The sequence below is a fragment of the Misgurnus anguillicaudatus genome, unplaced genomic scaffold (assembly GCF_027580225.2).
Source record: "Misgurnus anguillicaudatus unplaced genomic scaffold, ASM2758022v2 HiC_scaffold_26, whole genome shotgun sequence".
NCBI classification, from domain to species: domain Eukaryota; kingdom Metazoa; phylum Chordata; class Actinopteri; order Cypriniformes; family Cobitidae; genus Misgurnus; species Misgurnus anguillicaudatus.
In genome coordinates, this window is record NW_027395276.1 from 3,536,502 (window position 1) to 3,557,081 (window position 20,580).

At 39.5% G+C, this 20,580-nt stretch overlaps 2 protein-coding genes across 2 annotated transcripts; both read right to left on the reverse strand.

Moving 5' to 3' along the window:
* Positions 1-682: 682 nt before the first annotated feature.
* On the reverse strand, positions 683-2,259 carry LOC141362400 (putative C-type lectin domain family 20 member A). The gene is made up of 2 exons (XM_073864413.1): positions 1,099-2,259; positions 683-910 (listed from the first exon to the last, which is right to left on the reverse strand). The coding sequence occupies exon 1, from the start codon at positions 1,857-1,859 to the stop codon at positions 1,107-1,109; it is 753 nt and encodes a 250-aa protein (XP_073720514.1). The 5' UTR covers positions 1,860-2,259; the 3' UTR covers positions 683-910; positions 1,099-1,106.
* A 3,865-nt stretch (positions 2,260-6,124) lies between these two features.
* Positions 6,125-20,002, reverse strand: LOC129443192 (E3 ubiquitin/ISG15 ligase TRIM25-like). Its single transcript, XM_055203642.2, has 6 exons — positions 19,354-20,002; positions 19,061-19,156; positions 15,811-15,888; positions 15,485-15,638; positions 15,288-15,344; positions 6,125-7,958 (listed from the first exon to the last, which is right to left on the reverse strand). The coding sequence occupies exons 1-6, from the start codon at positions 19,942-19,944 to the stop codon at positions 7,423-7,425; spliced, it is 1,512 nt and encodes a 503-aa protein (XP_055059617.2). The 5' UTR covers positions 19,945-20,002; the 3' UTR covers positions 6,125-7,422.
* Positions 20,003-20,580: the final 578 nt, after the last annotated feature.

The window sequence follows — 20,580 nt, forward strand, 5'->3', positions numbered from 1 at the left end:
CCTAACAACGCCCCTTAGCTGTTATAAAATGCACTGGTAACCCACTGCTTCTTGGGGTTTATTGCTTTATAAATAGCAAAACTCTGCAGTCACGTGGATGAGCTAATTAGTGAAATGCACTAATAAAAATAATGGGAAATAATTTGTGTTTTTTTCTATCATTATTATTAGTAGTAGTAGTAGTAGTAATAATAATAATAACAATATTTCCTAACAAAAACATTTAAAAACACACTATTACAAATGAATAGATGATACTTGTATTATTTCATATATTTTAGTAACAATTTATAGAATTAAATATTGTTTTAACAATAGGACCATTTTTAACTCCGTTACCATGACTTATGAAACATATATGTCTTCGAACTTAAAACTAGTCACAGTCACAAAAGTTTTGGTCATATTATAGGAAACAAGTGTAGAAACACTTCTATATGAGTTTTTTATGTTATATCTTGAGAACCGCATGTTTGATGATGTTGACTTTAATGGTAAAAAGGTGATGATAATTTTCTGTAACTCCGTTACAGAGCACTTTTTTAAAAATCATATTAAGATTTAATTTCACCAGACCATTTTTGTACTACTATTTAAGGCACATACAAACTGACATATTGTTCCTGAATTTTGGCTCATTAATTGCTAAGTGGCACTAAAAAAAACTCAATTTCCGCGTGATCTTCCCCTATTATTTTTATTATCATTTGTGTTAAAGTGATATACAGAAATTTACAATTAATACATATTTAAATCATTTATGCACAAGCACTACTTCTGTGTAAATTGTAGACATTATGTTCTGCTTATTTATCATATTTTAAGTTGAAAACTACAATAGGTATCTAGACATAAATTAATTTATAATAATTTCCTTCTTTGTAAATGTTTTCTCTGTTGATCTTAAAGCCTATGAAACAAACAAACAAACAAAAAAAAAGATGTTAGTAGTTATTATGGGAAATAGATTATGGGAGGTTGAGCATATTATGTAATCATTGTAAAGCAAACAGTAGTAAACATTGCACAGGATACAGTAGGACAAAATATGATAACATAACTAGATACTAGCATATAAGTGTATGTTTTGATCCTTACATTCCTCTCTAATAGCACACAAAGTTAAGTTTTTCCATACAGCCTCTGTTCTCCCATCGCTGAGTTTCCAGGTGTAGAGATCCACAGTAAGAGTAATTGACAGGACATGCTGGCAGATCAACCAGGTTTCCCAAATCCTCTCCGGTCAACCAGAACCAAGAACCTGCCAGAAACCTCAGACCGGTCCACACGCTGGGGGTTTCAGTGCTTGAGATGCTTTGGTTGACTTGGATGAGATGTGAATATGTAGGCAGACTGGCCAGATCAGTGTAGTGAGTCCTGCAGTGTTCAAACGCATCCTCCCAACTCATCTTCTCTCGCACCAGGATCAGTTCAGGCTCCCACTTGTAGCAGAAGAAAGGGTACGATAAAGAACAGTGAAAGTCATACAACTCACCATTTCGAACTACAGCACAAAGGTTGATGTTGTCATTGCCTGAATTGCTTGGTTGACCATTTGCCCACATGTAAAAAATGTTATCACTTCCATCACTCCACTGCCATGTGTTTGTAGTTGTTTTCTTCAGACCAATCCATGAGTACAGTGTGGTGTTAATCTTTGTATATTCCTCCTGACTGCCTACACTTGACAGATCATCATAGTTGTCTCTACAATATTTCTGAGCATCGCTCCATGTCTTGGCTTCGTTTATAAAGAAGTGGTTTCTTTGCAAAGCAACAGTCAGCTCACAGTGAGCTGACAGAAAAAGAGCAAACATGACAATCTTCATCTCTTCTGTGAAGGTCTGGTCAGTCAACATGGTCCTAAGACATGCTCATTATGGTCATGCAAAATTCAAATTTGAAAGTCAGTAATAATGTATGCAAATGTAAAAATGGACAAAGATGAAGTGAGCTCAACAATGAAATGAAAGTGACGTTATTGTCAAGTATGGTCATCTATGTGATCATTGTATTTAGCCTATCAAGCAGTGAACACACACACGTGGAGCAGTGGACAGCTATCACATTCATGTTAACCGTGAGAACTGAACTTTCAGATGGCGAGTTTGACTCTCTAACCATTAGGCCACAACTGCCCCATTAAAGTTTTAAGATTAAATAAAAGCTAGCAGTCATTTACTAAGTTTTTATGTTTTTAAGCTAATATTTTGTTTATGAAGCTTTGTTTTGTCTTTAGAAGCTGAGATGTTAGTGAGCAACCTCAACGTCTTTGTTGTTTTGCTTATTTAACCTTTTAAAAAAATCGGAAAATGCCTGACTGCTGAGATTTGCATTTTAGATTTTCCTATCAAATTTTGCATGTCGTCCTAATGAGCCCGTGAGGATTTGTAATATTTTTGCATGATTTGAGTATTTGGTTTGCTGTTATAATGGATGAGTGCATTGACTTCAGAGATAAAGCGTTTGTGTTTACACTCCCCAGAAAACATTTCTTGGTAAGGCCAATGTAGGCACCATGTGGGCCCTACAGTAAGTGGGTTTGTAGGCATGTTGCATGTTGGCCCCATCAGACTAATGAACCTTATGTAGAAACTGAAGCCAATGTGGACTAAACCAAAGCCAAGTACACTGTTAAACCTTACCAGGCTTTTTAGGAGTAAATTACTAACAACACTGTTGCCAGCTAGTTGCTGTACAGCATCTGTAACGGTGACTTACTGGCAACAGTGTTGCCAGTATAGTACTGTGTCTATGACAATACAGTGAATAACTGGCAACAGTGTTGCCAGTAATTTACTGTCTCTGTACCATTACGGTGTCTTACTGGCAACAATGTTGCCAGTTTTATACTGTAGGTTAGGAATTATAGTTAATAACTGGCAGCAGTGATTTCAGTTAATTACTGAACAGTACCACATGCTTCAGGTAGAATACTGTATAGTATATAAAATGCCGTACTCATTGTGGTACTCTAAAACTTTTGAAAGATTCTGTTTGTATGTTAATTTTTTTAAAAAGGGAGAAAGAACCCCAAAATATTTAGACAAATACACTTTATTACTGTTGCAATAGACATCAGGATCAGAGGACGGATGAACCCAATCGCAGACGAAGTGGGGGAAAACAGAAAACACTTTACTTACTAACATATAACAAAACCCACGAGGGTGTACCCGACATGAAACACCGTAAGCAGATAGATAATACTAAACTTGACTAGATAACTTGGCTAGATAACCACATGAACACGAAAACAAAACAAAACGAACCTGCACAGAACTACGGACATAAGGACATTATATAGAAAAAAACAAACAAGATAACGAGGGGGAACAGGTGATGGGAAAAGACCAATGATTACTAATAAGCAGGAGAACGAGGGGGCAGGGACAAGAGACAAGACACCGAAGGCACATGACCCAATAAACAAGGCCATGAACCTCCACATAGAGCATGGGACTGCCAGAACTCTGCCATCATAACTGGATATAAATACAAAACAGGATCCTGACAATAAATACACAACACAAGGAATTTAAAATTTTATTAACTTAATTAACTACCTTCCGGTAGTGCCGCCATCTTAGTGACATCCGCATTCAGGATGAGAGCTTACGCAGCTTACAGCGGTTTCTCTGCTGCTGCTCTGTCCCCCCGCCCTCCGAATTTGTCATACGTCACTAAGAAAAGTGCGTACACTATGCTAATACTCTCTCCTGAGTCTAAGATGGCGGCGCCACCGGAAGGTAGTTAATTACGTTAATACAATATTAAATATGGATATTTCTACAACAACACCGCACGGATTACCCTCAGAAGACCTTTGTTTATCATCCTGGAGCCGTTTGGATTTAATTTGTGAAGGATGGACGCACTTTTTTTGGACTTGAAGGTCGTGGACTATGGCTGGACCCCGTAATATTACATTTAATCAACTAAAAGATCTAAAATATTTTCTAAAATATCAGAAAATGTGTTTGTCTGAAAAACGATGGACATCTGCAACTCGGACAGCTTGGGGGTTTGTAAATCATGGGTTTAATATCGTTTTTGGCCGAATTAACTTTGTCCTCCATAGGAAGGACGGCGAAAACATAAACAAATGCCTTGATCGCGTTTCTCTGCTCCTCTTTTTAAATCAATGCTCTGTCGATATCTTTTAGAACAGACTCAATGTCAGAATCCACACATCTGAATTCACCAGCGGCAGCCATTTCATTGTAAACAGATTGAACACACGCGCTCTTTGGTGACGTGGTTGATACGTTACTGTTGATCATCTGTCCATCATCGTATAAAGCCCGCCCTCACAATTTGATTCGTCGGCCGGTTTTGGTATTCGCATAGTAGCTCCTCAACGGTGAATCCCCAGACCGATCTTCCCGTTTTTCAAATTGTGGTGGGCGGGGCTAAGATCGGCTGGCACCCAGGCAATGCTCCAGAGTAAAAAGAAATCTGAACGACCAAATTTTTCACATGCTTGCAGAGAACGGTTTACCAAAACTAAGTTACTGGGTTGATCTTTTTCACATTTTCTAGGCTGATAGAAGCACTGGGGACACAATTATAAAACTTAAACATGAAAAAAGTCAGATTTTCACGCTATGACCCCTTTAAACTTACCATCCATGCAAGTCTGCAAGCAAGTTGTAATTTTAGTTTTCAAACAGAGATGATCATAGAGAGACAAAAGTGAAAGATTGCTTCAGTGTTACTTTTTAACACTCTGTAAGAAGAAGTCATATATACTGTACACCCAGCAGTGTTCATTTAACTCTGGAGATTTTGCTGTGCACCAAATGCTCTCACCACATATTCTACGTTTATCAAATACTTTTACTTTTAATCCGCTTATTCCTGGCCTCGGGCCATTCAGAAATACCGGTTTGATGGCAGAATCTATCTAAAGTCTGAAAAAAATGCTAATTTAAAAGAAAACATGTCAGATGCACTTTAGATGGTTTTGCATCTGAGCTCTTCAATTATAAAAGAGGCAAGCTTTAAATCAAAAACACTGCCTCATCATAAACGTTGTATATTGTTAAAAGAATGACACCATCCAAAGAGACTTTATTTTTAGATGTTGTCTTCCCCATAGAAGCTCAAATTCGTATCCATTTTCTTAATTCAAAAATCCAGATTTTACTTGTTGGAGGTAAAATAAATTACACTTTCTTGAGTGTTTTGTGCACTAGATGTGAACTTTATTGTAATGCAAAATAACTTCATATGGATTTAAAGCACACATTGTTTATTAAGATCATGGCTCTAGAATGGAACATCAAATTACATTTATAAAGGTTAGACAAGTAAAGTCATAGATATAAATGGCATAATTGACACATAAAATAAGATAAGGACAGAATGTATTTTCACATACTTAATACGTTTTTATACAGGTGTTATTTTACCAAGATAAACTGTATTTTAAAATAATATTACTGTATAAATACAGAGCAATTTAATAAAATAACTAAAAAAAGCCGTATATTTACAGGGATTGATCTGAAAAGTAGTAGTATTTGTAACGTATGCTCTAAATGATGCGAGTGAGAAGTGAATCCATGTGCAAAAGGTGTTTATTGTAAAATCCCAATAAAGGGCCAGCAACCAAATCCAAACAGGGTAAATCCAATACACGTAATCCAAATAACAGGCGAGGGGTCAAGCCAGGCAGAGACACAATCATAAATCCAAACAAACAGGCGAAAGATCAAGGCAGGCGGCAAACAGGCGATAAATCCAATAAAACAGGCGTGGGTCAAAAACAGGCAGATACAGGTTAGCAGAAACAGATAAACAGGTAACAGATCACAAATACAGGTAACAGGCTGGGCATACGGATGTAATATACAGCCGGGAACAGGTGTACAGGAAGTGACTAATATACAAAACAAACAGGAAGTGTGAAGCGTGACATGGCATGATGAGTTTCAAAATAAAAGTCCAAACAGAGCAGAGAATCAAAATACAAGAACAAATAACAAAAATACACAAAATACAAGAAAATACAAGACAAAACCTTACAGTATTTCATGTATTTTCACATAATTTATCTGTTTTTCTACAGTTTTATAACAATTATAAACAGTAATATTCTGTAATTTAATGAATTAGGACTGTAAAAGATTCTCTGTATTTTTACGGTTTTTGTATGTAATTTTGAAAAACATTTTATTTACCGTAATTTGACGGAATTTCTCTGGCAACTTTGCTGCCAGAGATTTACCGTTTTTTTACGGATTTTTTTTTACAGTGTAATATATGCATACACACTAGTGGTCAAAAATTTTGAAACACTTGACTGAAATGTTAACAATGATCTTAAAAATCTTTTAATCTAAAGGTGTATGATAAATGCTTAAAATTACTTTCATAAACAAACAAAAAAATAAAGCTGTGCAAAACAGATTAATTTCTGTTATTAGAAAAATCAAATTTTATTTAAAAAAAAAACGATCACTTGGACTGAATATTGAAGCAGCCAAAGAGAGCAGAATTAATGTGAACTCCTTTATTCTTTAAATTTCACCTAAAGGTGAAACCCTTAGGAAGCTTCTTGATAAAATTACACCAGTACAGTTTTGCAATTTCTAGGCAAAGGGTGACTGCACATCAGATAATAAAATATAAAATGTATTATTTATTTACAACCAGGGCCGGCTCTAGGCATGGGCAGGCTAAGCCCACCCAATGTACTCTGGCGACACCAAAGATTTATTTGATATTTTAAAAAACTATATAATATGACCCCTTTAAAAAAATGTAATGCTCCTGTAATGCAATCTCCATCTCTATTTGAAACCTAAAATTGCATTTTACATCTTACTTGTAGAGTTTGTTGGATGTTTTATTTAAAGTCACCATCATTGTGATCAATATTTCCATTTCATCAGCTCACTTGCATTTTAAATTATACACACAAAACTGGAAATTTTTGCTTGCACCTACAGAGCAAAATCACCAGTGGTAAATGTACACTACTGGTGTATATATGGGTATCACTGGTCTGGTGGTACCAATACTGTATAAACACCAGCAGTGTACATTTAACACTAGTGAGTGGAATTTTAACATGCTATGATAAATTATCTTTGGGGTATTTTGAGCTAAAAGTTCACATATGCACTCTGGGGACATGAAAGACCCATAATATGACCCCTTTAACACTTTTATGAGTCAAAGAAACTCTGGCGAAGTGTTAAACATTTTTATCTTGAAAGTGTTCATTTAACTCTGATAGGTGTGGAGCTATATAAACTCTGAAAAAGTGTTGAAATCAACTCTGCGAGAGTCCATTTAACACTGGATTTTTTTTGCTGTATATATAATATATATAAAATTGCCCACCCAGGATATCTGCTAGCCCACCTTTCAATAGCTGGCAAGAACCAGCCCCAGTTCTAAGCAGGTATCAATTCAATTACATTGTTGACATAGTTTCACTGTTGACCTCTGACGTAACCCAAACCCAGGATAGAGAGGTTTAGTGAATGTGGTGTTGACTCTGTGGATGAGGGTCATTGTGTCAGACACGCTGTAGAAAGACAAAATTCCTGCACTGTGATTCACATAAACTCCTATTCTACAAGAACTGGAGACTACAGGCAGATTTGTGTTAATCTTATTGTGCCAGAATGAACATGCAGAGCGAGAGCAGATCAAACTCCAGGACTGATCATTATATCCAAATCCACACTCATCACCTACTCCCTTCCTGCTGATGCTCTCATATGACACTGATATAAACACACCATCATCACCACTCCACTCAATCTCCCAGTAACCGCGTCCGCACAAACTCTCTCTACACAACACCTGAGGACAACCATCAAATCTGTCTGGATGTTTAGGATACTTCTGATCTGTGTAAGTGTGAGTAGCCACTCTGTTCTCCTCAGACAGACAAATAAATCTGCTTGATGTGTCTGGATCCAGAGAGAGCAGACTAAAATCTGAAAAAGATAAATACATAGTATTTTAATTTACATTAGTTTGTAACATTGTATGTGACCTTGCCTGTAAAAACCTTCTTTTTTTTGGGGGGGGGGTGTAAACCAGATTATGTGAAAATATAATCGTGATATGGTAAACATAGAGTAAGGCCATGTCAGTGACTGAAATCATAGAGATATTATCTGAAATCACACTTTGATGTTCATTATCTCAGAATTTGATTTTAAGACTTTAGCCTGGATTTAGACTAGGGGTGGATAACGTCTTCACGCGTTTGTAAATCTTTATCTCATGTTTGTTACAAATAAAGTGTTTTTAAAGTACAAAACTTGTCTGGCATTTTTGTAAATTAATCTTTGAGATTACACTGATCATGTAGGCTATCCATACATTTACAGCAATTAAAAGCCTGCCAATTGTTTTTCCATCACTGAAAGAAAACTACTTACAAAAAAGAAAAAAATTTTTAACATCAATCTTAAACTGGTGGTCTTCTTCCTCCGCTTAGTTCCCCTTCTAGGGAACTCGAGCTGCGTCACCGAAGCTACGCTATGGGAACGCCCTCTGCGTGATTGCGTCTGAAGCACGTATGTCAAATCAATCCAATGGTCAAGTGACACGTCATAGGCTGGTGACGTGGGAACCAGGAAGCTATAAAAAGAGCACCCGGCAAGCCGGCTTCAGCTCTTTGTGCCTCAGCAAGCGAGTGTGTGTCATTATCATGTCCAAGTCTAAGCAAAGTTTTAAGGAGTGTGCTTCCCCGTGTCCTCGTTTCATTACAAGCGAGGACTCGCATCGTCTCTGTGTTTTGTGCCTCGGGGCACAACGCGCACGATCATCTCTTGAGAGGGGTGGTTGTGCACATTGTGAAAGGATGTCGCTCCGTACGTGGCGCTCGCGGCTCGCACTCTTCGAGGAGGATGGTGAGCCGCGTGTTCCCCACGGTTCTGGCCCCGCTGCTGCCGAGGCAGAGCGGAAGCTGCGATCGCGGGGATCACAACTAGATCTCGCGGATGAGCTTGAGACGGGTCTTCCCCTTTCTCAGCCTTCACCTGCGGGATCTAGTGCCCCGTCTCTGGATTGGGAAGCCCGTGCTGCGGTTTCTTCCGCCCAGGGTGGGAGCCCAGATCTGCATTTATCGTCGTCCGAGGAAGTCGATATTATGTCTGTGGACGTGGTGGATGCTGAGGAGCCTTCTTATTCGTCCCTCGCGTTCGATGATTTAATGGAGGTTGTCACTAATGCCGTGGCTCGCTTAAAATTAGATTGGCCGGCGGAGACACAGAGCGCGCGTCCTCAGAGCATGCTAGAGGAGCGCTTTTTAAAACAGAAACCACAACCTTCGCGGCGCAACATGCCTTTCTTTCCTGATCTCCACAGCGAGCTGTCGAGATCATGGAAAGCTCCGTATTCAGCCCGTGTTCATACCCCTCACGCCACCATGTATTCCAACATTGTGGGGATGGGTGAACACGGATATTTAACGATGCCCCGGGTGGAGCAGACGCTTGCGAGCTATCTCTCCCCCGCTGCGGCATCATCATTGAAGTCGCCTTCGCTTCCCACGAAACCGGTTCGGTTAACATCATCTTTAGTGGGCAAAGCCTATAAGTCTGCGGGGCAGGCTGGGGCTTCTCTGCATACCTTAGCTGTCCTGCAGGCGTATCAAGCAGAAGTGCTTAAAGACTTAGATGGCGAGGCGGGGGTTACGTCTGATATATTTAAAGAGCTTCGTCGAGTCACTGACGTGTCACTCAGTGCGATTAAAGAGACTGCGAGAGCCGTGGGTCGATCAATGGGAGCTCTCGTAGCCACAGAACGTCATTTATGGCTTAATCCGCAGATAGAGCATTTCTCTTAGATGCGCCCGTTGCGCCCTCTGGTCTCTTCGGCGATGCCGTTAATACTGTTGTCGAGAGATTTGCGGAGGCTCGTAAGCAGTCGGCGGCATTCGAACGCTATCTCCCCCGCCGTGCTCTGGATTCTAGGGCTGCTGGGCGGGAGCAGCCATCTACATCATATAGAGCATCGCAAAAGCAAAGTGTTGCCACTCGTGGTCCCCCTCCAAAAAATTGGGGCTCTGGGGGTTGCACTCAATCATCTAAGCAGAAAACAGACCTGAGGGCTGTTGTTATTGCAAGGAAGGCTTCGGCAAAAAAGAAGTCCTGAGGGACGTAGTGTCATATTTCCGCGGACAGCCCCCAGTCGGGGAGAGCCGGCAGTCACCTCAGCATACGGTGCCCATCTCTCCTCGATGCCCTCGGGATGCCAGTGTGTTAACCCCGCCGCAGTGTGTGTTTCGGGGCACAGCGGCTCCCCATTCTTGTGTGCCTCGTACGCGGGGCACGCAACACCTCTCTCCGAGGAGGGAGGCATTAATATCACCCAGGTTGAACCCTGCCAGTTTGGTTCAGGGCACCGGGAAAAGTTTAAGCAGTACACCAAAAGCCAATCTCAAGAGGCTGGTCCCCCTTATAGAAAACTTGGCAGCGTGGAAACTCCTGCCAAACGTGTCTCAGTGGGTTCTGCAAATAATAGAAAAAGACTACAAAATTCAGTTTTGCAACCAGCCGCCCCAATTCAACGACGTGTTATTTACCATAGTGGGTGCTGGGCAGGCTCTAATAATGGAACAAGAAGTAGAAACTCTTTTGTGCAAGGAAGCATATTGCAATAGAATATGTTCCTCCTCACGACAGGGAGTCAGGGTTTTACAGCCGCTATTTTATAGTTCCAAAGAAAGACAAGGGGTAACGTCCTATTTTAGATCTACGTCATTTGAACCGGTCTGTTGCAAAATTAAAGTTCAAGATGTTAACTATAAAGCAGATCGTCACACAAATCAGATCCGAGAAATGGTTTGTGACGATAGATCTAAAAGACGCGTATTTTCACATATCTATCCTCCCGCAACACAGGAGATTCCTGAGGTTCGCCTTCGGGGGCGTGGCTTACCAATATTGGGTTCTCCCTTTCGGCCTATCTCTGTCACCCCGTACATTTAGTGCATGGATGCAGCGCTGGCTCCATTACAACTCCGGGGCGTCCGTGTCTTAAACTACATAGACGATTGGTTAATTTTAGCCCAATCAGAGAGTATGGCAGCGCAGCATCGAGATGCTGTGCTGACCCACATGAGAGAACTGGGGTTAAGGCTTAATGCAAAGTAAAGCATGCTCTCTCCAGTACAGAGGACAGTTTTTCTTGGTGTTATATGGGATTCAACAACGATGCAGGCACATCTGTCCCCTGCTCAGGTGGAATCCATTTTTTTGGCTGTAGGCAGAGTGAAGTTAGGCCAGTCACACACTGTAAAACATTTTCAGAGGTTGTTGGGGCTCGTGGCAGCAGCATCCAATGTGATACCCCTTGGGCTGCTTCACATGAGACCGCTACAGTGGTGGCTTAAAACCAAATGGTTTTCCCCGAGGGGCAACCCGTTCCGTCTGATCAAGGTCACGCGCAGATGTCTTTGTGCCTTAGATCTGTGGAAGAGACCACGGTTTCTCTCCCAAGGACTGATGTTCGGGGTTCAGTTTTGTCGCGTTACGCTGACAACAGATGCTTCCCTCACAGGCTGGGGAGCAACTATGGAGGGCCATTTGACTCATGGAGTATGGGGCGCCAAACATCTCAGCTGGCACCTAAATTGCCTAGAGATGATGGCGGTGTTTTACGCCCTGAGGTGTTTCATCTCTCACCTACGGGGCCATCACGTGTTAGTCCGGACAGACAACACGTTGGTAATTGCGTATATCAACCACCAGGGGGGTTTGCGTTCACACCCTTTGTACAAATTGGCGCGTCATATCTTTCTGTGGACACAGGGGAAGTTGCTGTCCCTCAGAGCAGTGTACATTCCCGCGTGTCTGAATCAGGGAGCAGACGTCCTGTCGAGACAGGGGCTGAGGCCCGGGGAGTGGAGGCTTCACCCTCAGGTGGTGGAGTACATTTGGACGAGATTTTACCAGGCGGAAGTTGATCTGTTTGCGTCCAGAGAGACAACACACTGTCCGCTATGGTTTTCTCTCACACACCCAGCACCGCTGGGACTGGATGCCATGGTTCAGCCGTGGCCGAGGCTCAGCTGTACCTTGGGAAATACCCATCAGGAGGGATCTCCTCTCTCTGGCGAGTGGCTCGATTCTTCAAATTTAAACATTGCAGAGATGAGAGATAAGGAGAACTTCTCTAGCCTACATTAACACCAAAAACATTACAGATTAGAAAGGTCTTAGAAATTAGATGCCCAGTTAAGGAAAACTGGATATAAGACGAGAAACGTGTAAAGGATACAAGTATGTACAGTATTATATTGCCCTGCCACTCATTACAAGGTGCTATCTGGATATAACTTATTGTATATCTTATGCCTTGAATTAGTCAAGGGAGTTGTATGATTATTTGGTTCATAACTTTTTATTGTGAAATCAACTGCATAGAGTTAAGTCTATTTAGTATTTAGTATATTTTTCAGTTATGCAGTTATTTGCACCTTCTAAAGACCAAGGTTCCTGCTCCTCAGCATAGTTTTTGCCAGGTAGGCAGATACATGTTGGAAATGCTAATGGTATGGCTAGTATAATCTCCTATTTTGATCTTTAATCTCCTATTTTCCCCTCTTCTCAATGACATACATAAACATGTTAACCAAATAATAAATATTAGCTTATAAAACCAAACAGAATAGCTTTTTTTTCTTCAAACATATTTTTATTAAACTTTATGTATGTAAGCAGAGGAAAAAATTAAAATTAATATATTCTACAATTAAATAAGAGCGAGTACACAAAAGCGGTTCACAAACACATGACTACAAATAGGCCTAATACAGACAACCACCCAGGATGTAAATTGTTAAAGCCAACTTCAGTTATCCTTTGTTTGCACTGTATAATGCCAAGATATTATAAAATGTAATTTTTCATTTATTAATAGTGATTTTTTTTTCAATCATTAATAGGGAATAAATATAAAGCTTTTAAGACCATTATTATGTGATAGATATTTGGAGGTGGTGCCCTTTTTCAGTTTCAGCACATGCCCCTCAAAAGGTCTGTGCACGGCCCTGGTCCAGTGCGAGCACTGGATGCCTATGTTCACAGATCTTCTTTGTGGAGGCGGTCTGAACAACTCTTTGTGTGCTTTGGGTCGCCCAAGAAAGGCCTTCCGGCGACCAAGGAGACACTTAGTAAGTGGATAGTTGAGGCTATCTCTCTGGCTTATGAGACCACTGGACGGCCTTCATCTGTCGCCGTCAGGGCTCATTCTACTTGGGGTATGGCAGCCTCCAAGGCCTTGTGGCTAGGGGCTTCAATGCAGGATGTCTGTGATGCGGCAGGCTGGTCCTCTCCGCTCACATTCGTTCGGTTCTACGAGTTAGATGTTGGTAGTACGCCTGGAGCCCAGGTGCTTATGTCTTAAACTGTGCGCGTTTCTACACACAGACCAGCACTTGGTAGTATGGTGTTTTGGTACATCGTTCCCATAGCGTAGCTTCGGCGACGCAGCTCGAGTTCCCTCGAAGGGGAACGTCTCGGGTTACAAATGTAACCATGGTTCCCCGAGAAGGGAACGAGACGCTGCGTCTCCCTGCCATACTCCCTGCATCCCTGTCTCGCCTTGCTTCGGCACAATCTAGCTGAAGCCGGCTTGCCGGGTGCTCTTTTTATAGCTTCCTGGTTCCCTGAAACATTGTCCAGGGTACGGTGTATCACGATACAATACAATATGTTGCAATACCTTTTTTTATCAAAATGTAAAAAAAAAACATTTGTGAGCTTTTAAATAATAGACAGGCCCGGGGCGGTTTCGGGTCCAGCTTTCAAAATAACAGACGGGTGCGGGTCGGCTCAGTGTAGCACAATGCAAGCAGGAAAAAACTAGTATGCAAAATGTCAAGCTAAAACAAACACTGATCACCATAATGGCTTTAAAAAGTAAACCTAATAAGTAAATTGTGTTTTCTACAGCAATATTTTTGCCAAACATTCAGAAATTGTTATTTTCAGAAGTTTTATAACACTTTTAAAATAATAAAATGCAATGTTTCTCTATTATTTACATAACAAGCAAAAAAGTTAATATAGAAAATTGTTGTTTTAAACATTGTGTGAACATTAAAGCAACATTGTCATAACATTTGAAAATGGTAGAATGAAACATTCCTCTATAATGTTCAGACAACCTGGACACTTTTTATGTTGTCAGAATGTTTTTGGGAGGGTTGGAAACTTTTAAGGAGCGATCTTACACTGTAACAAGTGTTTCTGTGCCTTAGAAGATTTAACAAAGTTAAAACGAGTAAACTGTTTAAAAAAAATTTAATTCTTGTTTTTTTTTATCAAAATTTTAGTTCAAATAACATAAAAAGATGAATCATTTGAGTAATTCTAAATGAACATTTTATTGAGTAAATTCAGCTTCATTTTATCATGTATAATCATCTTAAATTTGTTAGAAGGAAATTAACTTGTGTTGAAACTACATGAATGATTTATAACATAGCTAACTAGGCAGTAGACTTGTAGTTCCCAGCATGCTTTGCATGGGACTGCATTTGGACATTGAAATTTAAAAGCTATTTTATGTGTTTTTAACTAAAAAGAAAAAAAATTGTGTTTAATGTTCATTTATCTTCGAGATTTAGAAGAGTTTTTGTTTCATCTTTGAGTTTTGTAGTTACCATTGTTCAGAAGACTGGTGCTTGTGGATAGACTGCATACTGAAGTATGTCGCGCTTTACTGCTGCCCAAAACTTAACTGGGTGGGTACATTGAATGAATAAACAATGGGTGCCCTCATCTCACAGAAAGATAAAGTCTAAATCAATGTTTATGGAAACGACAACAAACCATAAAAAGTTACCTGTCCCAAGAAAAGTAAATTAAACTGAGTAATACTACAACTAATAGTTAACTCAACTTAATTTTGTTGCGTTTGTATTAAGTAATATTACAGTGTTTATTATACTTAAAAAAGGCTACAAGTTGACTCAACTTAAAACATCAAATGCAATCACTTGCCTCAATTTTTATAAGTTAGATTTAGGTATTACTTTTTACAGTGTTGAACTTTTCTCTGTTAGCTGGGATCCTACCCATGCATTGTGCATCAAGTGTGCCATTGTGTATAAGGACATTAATAGAGTGGATAGATTAGTAGAGCACATGGATGATGTATTTTTGTAGGCCAACCAGGAAGTAAGCCAGACACTGCTTCCCATGCCAAAAAGCACATTCATTTTTCATTAATTTCTCAACCAATCAGAATAAAGCATTCAACAGCCCTGTGGGATAAACAAATGCAATTGAGAAAATGTGTCTTACATTGTATAAACTCCGCTCTGGTCTTGGGTTCTTTGGGAATAATTTCAATAAATGAAACTAAGGAAATAAAGTGACATCATTACTTGATTTTCATGTAAAACCATACATATTTTAATCTGTTCTGCATGGTTTTTTCCTGTTATATTGTATGCTACTGTACAGCTCATGTCTGAGACATAGATGTTTCTTTACTCTACCTTTGTCAGATATCTTTTCAATCTCTTCTTTACAGAAATCCTCCATCTTTTCTTTCAGTTTAGTGAAAGATGTCATCACATCATCAAAAGAGAAAAGTGAAGAGACAGTGATGTTGTCTGGAGATCCAGAAGATGAAGAGAAAGACTGAAAACTCTACATGAACACAACACAAAAACATCAAACCTACAATACACAACAATCAGATTTGTGTTGATTTAGACACAGTGATCTTTACTCTATTGACATGAATAAAACTCAATCCTATCAGATTAAAGTCAAGATGTATTTATTGTAATGTATGTTGTCGTGTACAGTGTTGAGTTACCTGAAGGAAACTGATGTGATCTTTTGTTTGTGAAAGTTTCTCCATCTCATCATTTCTTCTCCTCAGATCATCAATCTCCTGCTTTTTTTTAAAGATGTCAAATAAATCTTTGGTGTCCCCAGAACCAAATGTGTGAAGTCCCCATTTGTGAAATTTTAGGTCAAAATAACATATATTTAATTTAATATAGCATGTTAAAATTGCCACGTTGTAGGTGTAAGCAAAAATGTGCCGTTTTTGGATCTGTCCTTTTAAATGCAAATGAGTTGATCTCTGCACAAAATGTCAGTGCTGTGGTTAGATTAAGGGTGGTCCTCATAATGAGTCTTTTTTTTAAATGTTCAACTCTCACCCCTAAATGTGTTAGGATATCAATAAAAACACACTGTGCAGAATTTTGAATTGTTCCTACAATATCTAGAGGTTGCTCAAAGCCTTTGAATATTTCTGAAATTACATATTTTTTGCAAAAACTGTACCATTTAAAAATGCACAACACACATAACATTCTAGAAGGGTAATGTTCTAGTTATTTATTTCAGTCTCTTCTGATCCGAGTAACAATATACCGGGCTTGCTTCGTGTTGCTTCGTGTTGCCATTATCTCAGTGTAAATTGTCTATTGTGCTTCATTCACAATGAAGCTTTCTTGCTTTGAAAGACATTTCAAAAATAAAACATGAGTTTAAATTGCATGGAGCATGCAATTAAAAGCAAAGTCCAATTATACATGCTAGCACAAAGTATCACATAATATGCAAATGTTAAACTTCAAAGGTCTTGAGCAACCTCTAAATATGAATTAATATTGAAAAAAAATCACCCAATTTTTTATTATTTATTCAAACATATTGGCGGGGTGAAAGCATGAACTTTTAAAAGTTGAAACATAAGGACCACCCTAGTATTATCCTCTTCTGACATCACAAGGGGAGCCAAATTTTAATTACCTATTCCTGCAAGCAAGCATATGATGGCCCTTTATGGGCCCACTTAGGGCTAGCCTTAGGGCCCCCAGCAGGTTTTGCTCACTGGCTAAACGTTGGCCCTTAGCACTGGCCCTGCATGGGCAGCCCTCCCTTAGCCCCCAAGAAGCCCATACTAGGCCTACACAGGGCCTGCATTATTAATCTACAACATGGGTCTCCAGCCCTTTTCTTGGAGGGCACCTGTACTGCATCATTTGTTTCCAACCCTAATTTAATCCTACTGACCATTATGGTGATCAGCATTTGTTTTAGTTGGACTTGATTCTTAAATTGTTCTAACTGTTATAGTTTTGTCTGGTTAAAACATGTTTGTTATGGCAAAAAAAGACAACAGTGCAAATCTTTGGTGGTGGTTAGTACATGAAGTCTCACCATTGATAAGATTCATACTCTGATTCTTGATGTTTGTGTGTCTAATTTACACAATAGATCGTTTTTTATGTGCACAGTTTTTCTAAATCCTTCAGAAGGACAAACTGCTGTGAGATTTCTGGACCTTGCACTGTAGTATTTCATTATTAACAGAAAATTATACTTTGATGAGTGAGCAAACACTAAATTAATAAATCAGTTTTCTATATGATGGTGTTTGACATTATGTACTAACCATCACCAAAGAGTTGCACTATTGTCTTTTCTTTGCCATAACAAAAATGTCTTAAACATTAAGACATGTCCCCCCTCTCTACTCCCCCAGAAGCCTGCACTCATACTGTTGTTTGAGGGATCTGAGCCTGGGCACGCTTTCGTCATTAAGATACGATTGTTTTGAACAAAGCAGGAAGTAAAGCAATCTCTTAACACTGGAACCCATCATAATGTTAAGTCCTTATTTTATTCTGAGTCGTTTGGTGCGCGAAGACACACTGCATCATATTGCTTAGTTGATCTGTCGTGTGTGCAGCTCAGACATTCAAGTAACTCAGCTGCGTGCATCGGAAGGTTTATACGAAAAAGAAGAGTAGTTGTGCAATCAAAGTCTCTCTGGCAAGATTTCCGATCCCATTGCGCGTTTCACACCTGAGCCCAAGTGAACCGTTCTCTAGCCCACCTCTGCAAGCCAGCCAGGGCGAGATTAACTATCACGATACAGAGCAATCACACTAGTCAAACACGCCCAGCTGGTTTGAATAGTATGAGTGTGCCCTAAGGGTCCAGTTCAAGTAAAACAAACACTGATCACCATAATGATACGTTTAAAGCTCCTGTTCTTTCTATGCTTTTGAAGCTTTGATTGTGTTTATAGCTTGCAATATAACATGTGTTCATGTTTCACGTGTAAAAAAACGCGGTATTTTTCACACAATTTACTTATCTGTATAGCGCTGTTTTCAGTGTCCTCAAAATGGGCTGATGTTTTTCTTGTTTTATGAAGTCCTTCCTTCAGAAATACGTATTGAGTTCTGATTGTGTATTTTGTTTAGTGTGTTGTGTTTCGATAGCAGCTTAGCTTAGCAGAGCCGTTTGGGCTAAATTCCTGTGGGTGGAGTTTAGTCAAAAACAGTTTTACTGACGTCATTAAAGCAGGAAATAGAGGGTTGTAGTCCAAACCGGCCGTTCGCTGTAGGCTTTGAAAGAGAAATTCTATTAAATAAAAAAAAAGATATCGCCTGGAAGTAAACTTTGAGCTTTATCACTTTACAAGTTTATTTATGCTATTTTAGCAACATTACCGACTAACTAGGGTTTAAAAAATGGTATCAGGAAGAACGTGACCTTTAAACAAAACAGACAACATCTAAACAGAAAATAACTCCACAAGTAAGATGTAAAATGCAATGTTGGCTATTAAAGAGAGATGGGGAGAGAGAGGATAACAGAGCTTTTGATTCTGCTTCAGTGTTACTTTTTAACACTCTGTAAGATTGGGACAAATATACACGCAGCAGTGTTCATTTAACTCTGGGGATTTTTTGTGTGAGGACTTCCTGGGGGCTAAGTGAGAGCTGCCAGTGCAGGGCGAGCACTAAGGGGCCAACGTTTTGCCAATGAGCAGGCCATCAATGAGCTTGCCATAAAGGGCCATCGTAGGCTTGCTTGCAGGGATTTTTCACATTCTTGCAGAGAATGGTTTACCAAAACTAAGTTACTGGGTTGTTCCTTTTCACATTTTCTAGGTTGATAGAAGCACTGGGGACACAATTATAGCACTTAAACATGGAAAAGTCAGATTTTCATGATATGTCCCCTTTAAATCAGACTGATACTCAATCTCAAACACTTCTTTCAGTATTTATGTTTCTCTATTCATCAAAACTCACTGTGTGAATCTTCACAGACTCTCTTAGATCCTGAAGCTTCTTCTCTTTCTCCTGGATTCTCTGATGGAGTTTTCTCTGCTTGTCCTCCAGTAATCTCTGTTCAACAGATTCATAACAGATAACTCAACTGGTCAGGTAAGTTGAGTGAGTAATCTTCTAAACTAGTTTCTGTTTTACAGTCAAGCTGTCATTTCTTCTGCTCTTGTGCGCCCTCATGTGGCCACGCGGCACTATTCAGTCGCTTCACTTCTGCTTTATATTTATATTTCATATATTTGTTCATTTGTTCATACCTGTTTCTCAGTTCTCTCTGCTGCAGCTGATACAGTGTCGTGATTTTTATGTTCATCCACCAAACAAAGCAAACAAATACATCTCTGATCAGTGCGACAGTAAACCTCGATGAGTTTGTCATGTTGAGAGCAGATCATCTCCTGAAGTCTTCCTGTCACATCAATCACTTTGTGTCTCTTTCCTGTCCGAAAAGCTTCATGTTGTTCAAAGTGAGTTTGACAGTAAGATTCAAGACACACCAGACAGGACTTGATAGCTTTGTATTTTCTCTCAGTACAGATGTCACACTTCACATCTTCAGGTCTAGCATCACTCAGAGGAAATCGATCGGTCTGAAGTTTTGTCTTCTCCAGTTTTCCTAACATCTCAGCAAGCATCACATTCTTCCCTAAATCAGGTCTTGTATTGAAGGTCTGTCTGCATTGAGGGCAGCTGTAGTTTCTCTTCTGATCATTTTGATTCCAGCAGTTTGTAATACAGCTCATACAGTAACTGTGTCCACAGGGAATGGTAACTGGATCTTTCAGTAAATCCAAACAGATTGAACAGATGAACTGATCCTGAGCACATGAAACACTCGCTTCCGCCATTTTACTGACTGCACAAACACAGTCATGCGTATAACGGTTCAGAAACACTAAAGTTTCTGTTTCCTATGAACTTCAAATTTATGCTTCTGTGTTTGAGAACCGAAAGCAAAATTATTTTTTTGTCGTTCATTAAATGTCCACTAGATGTCAGACTTGCACTGAAACTCTGAGTTCACTCTTAAAATGATTTGACTGCACATCTACTTGCCCGTCTTGAAAGAGATTGGGTTAAATAGAGATTATTGAAAGAGGTGTTGAGATATTTAAAAAAATATATATATAGAGCTAGGTTTTATACTAATAACTCACTTACCTTCATGCTAAACCAAAGTTTATAATTGAATCAGAGAGTCAAAGGTGAAGATTTATTTATTGAGTCACATACAAGGGAAAACAATAAATCAGTTACAGAAATAAAATGTACGTGCTAGCGTAGCCTACCGGATCTGTTTAAAAATCAGAGGTTTAATTTAATCCTTTGGCTGCGCTGCAGCTTTTCAGAGCGCCCTTAATGTACGCTTCCTAATTCGTCCCACCGGGAGCAGAGACTACATCCGTTCATTCATTCATTCATTCATTCATTCATTCATACACCCTTGCGTTTACAAGTTAAAAGCGCATGTGTCGGTCAGTCAG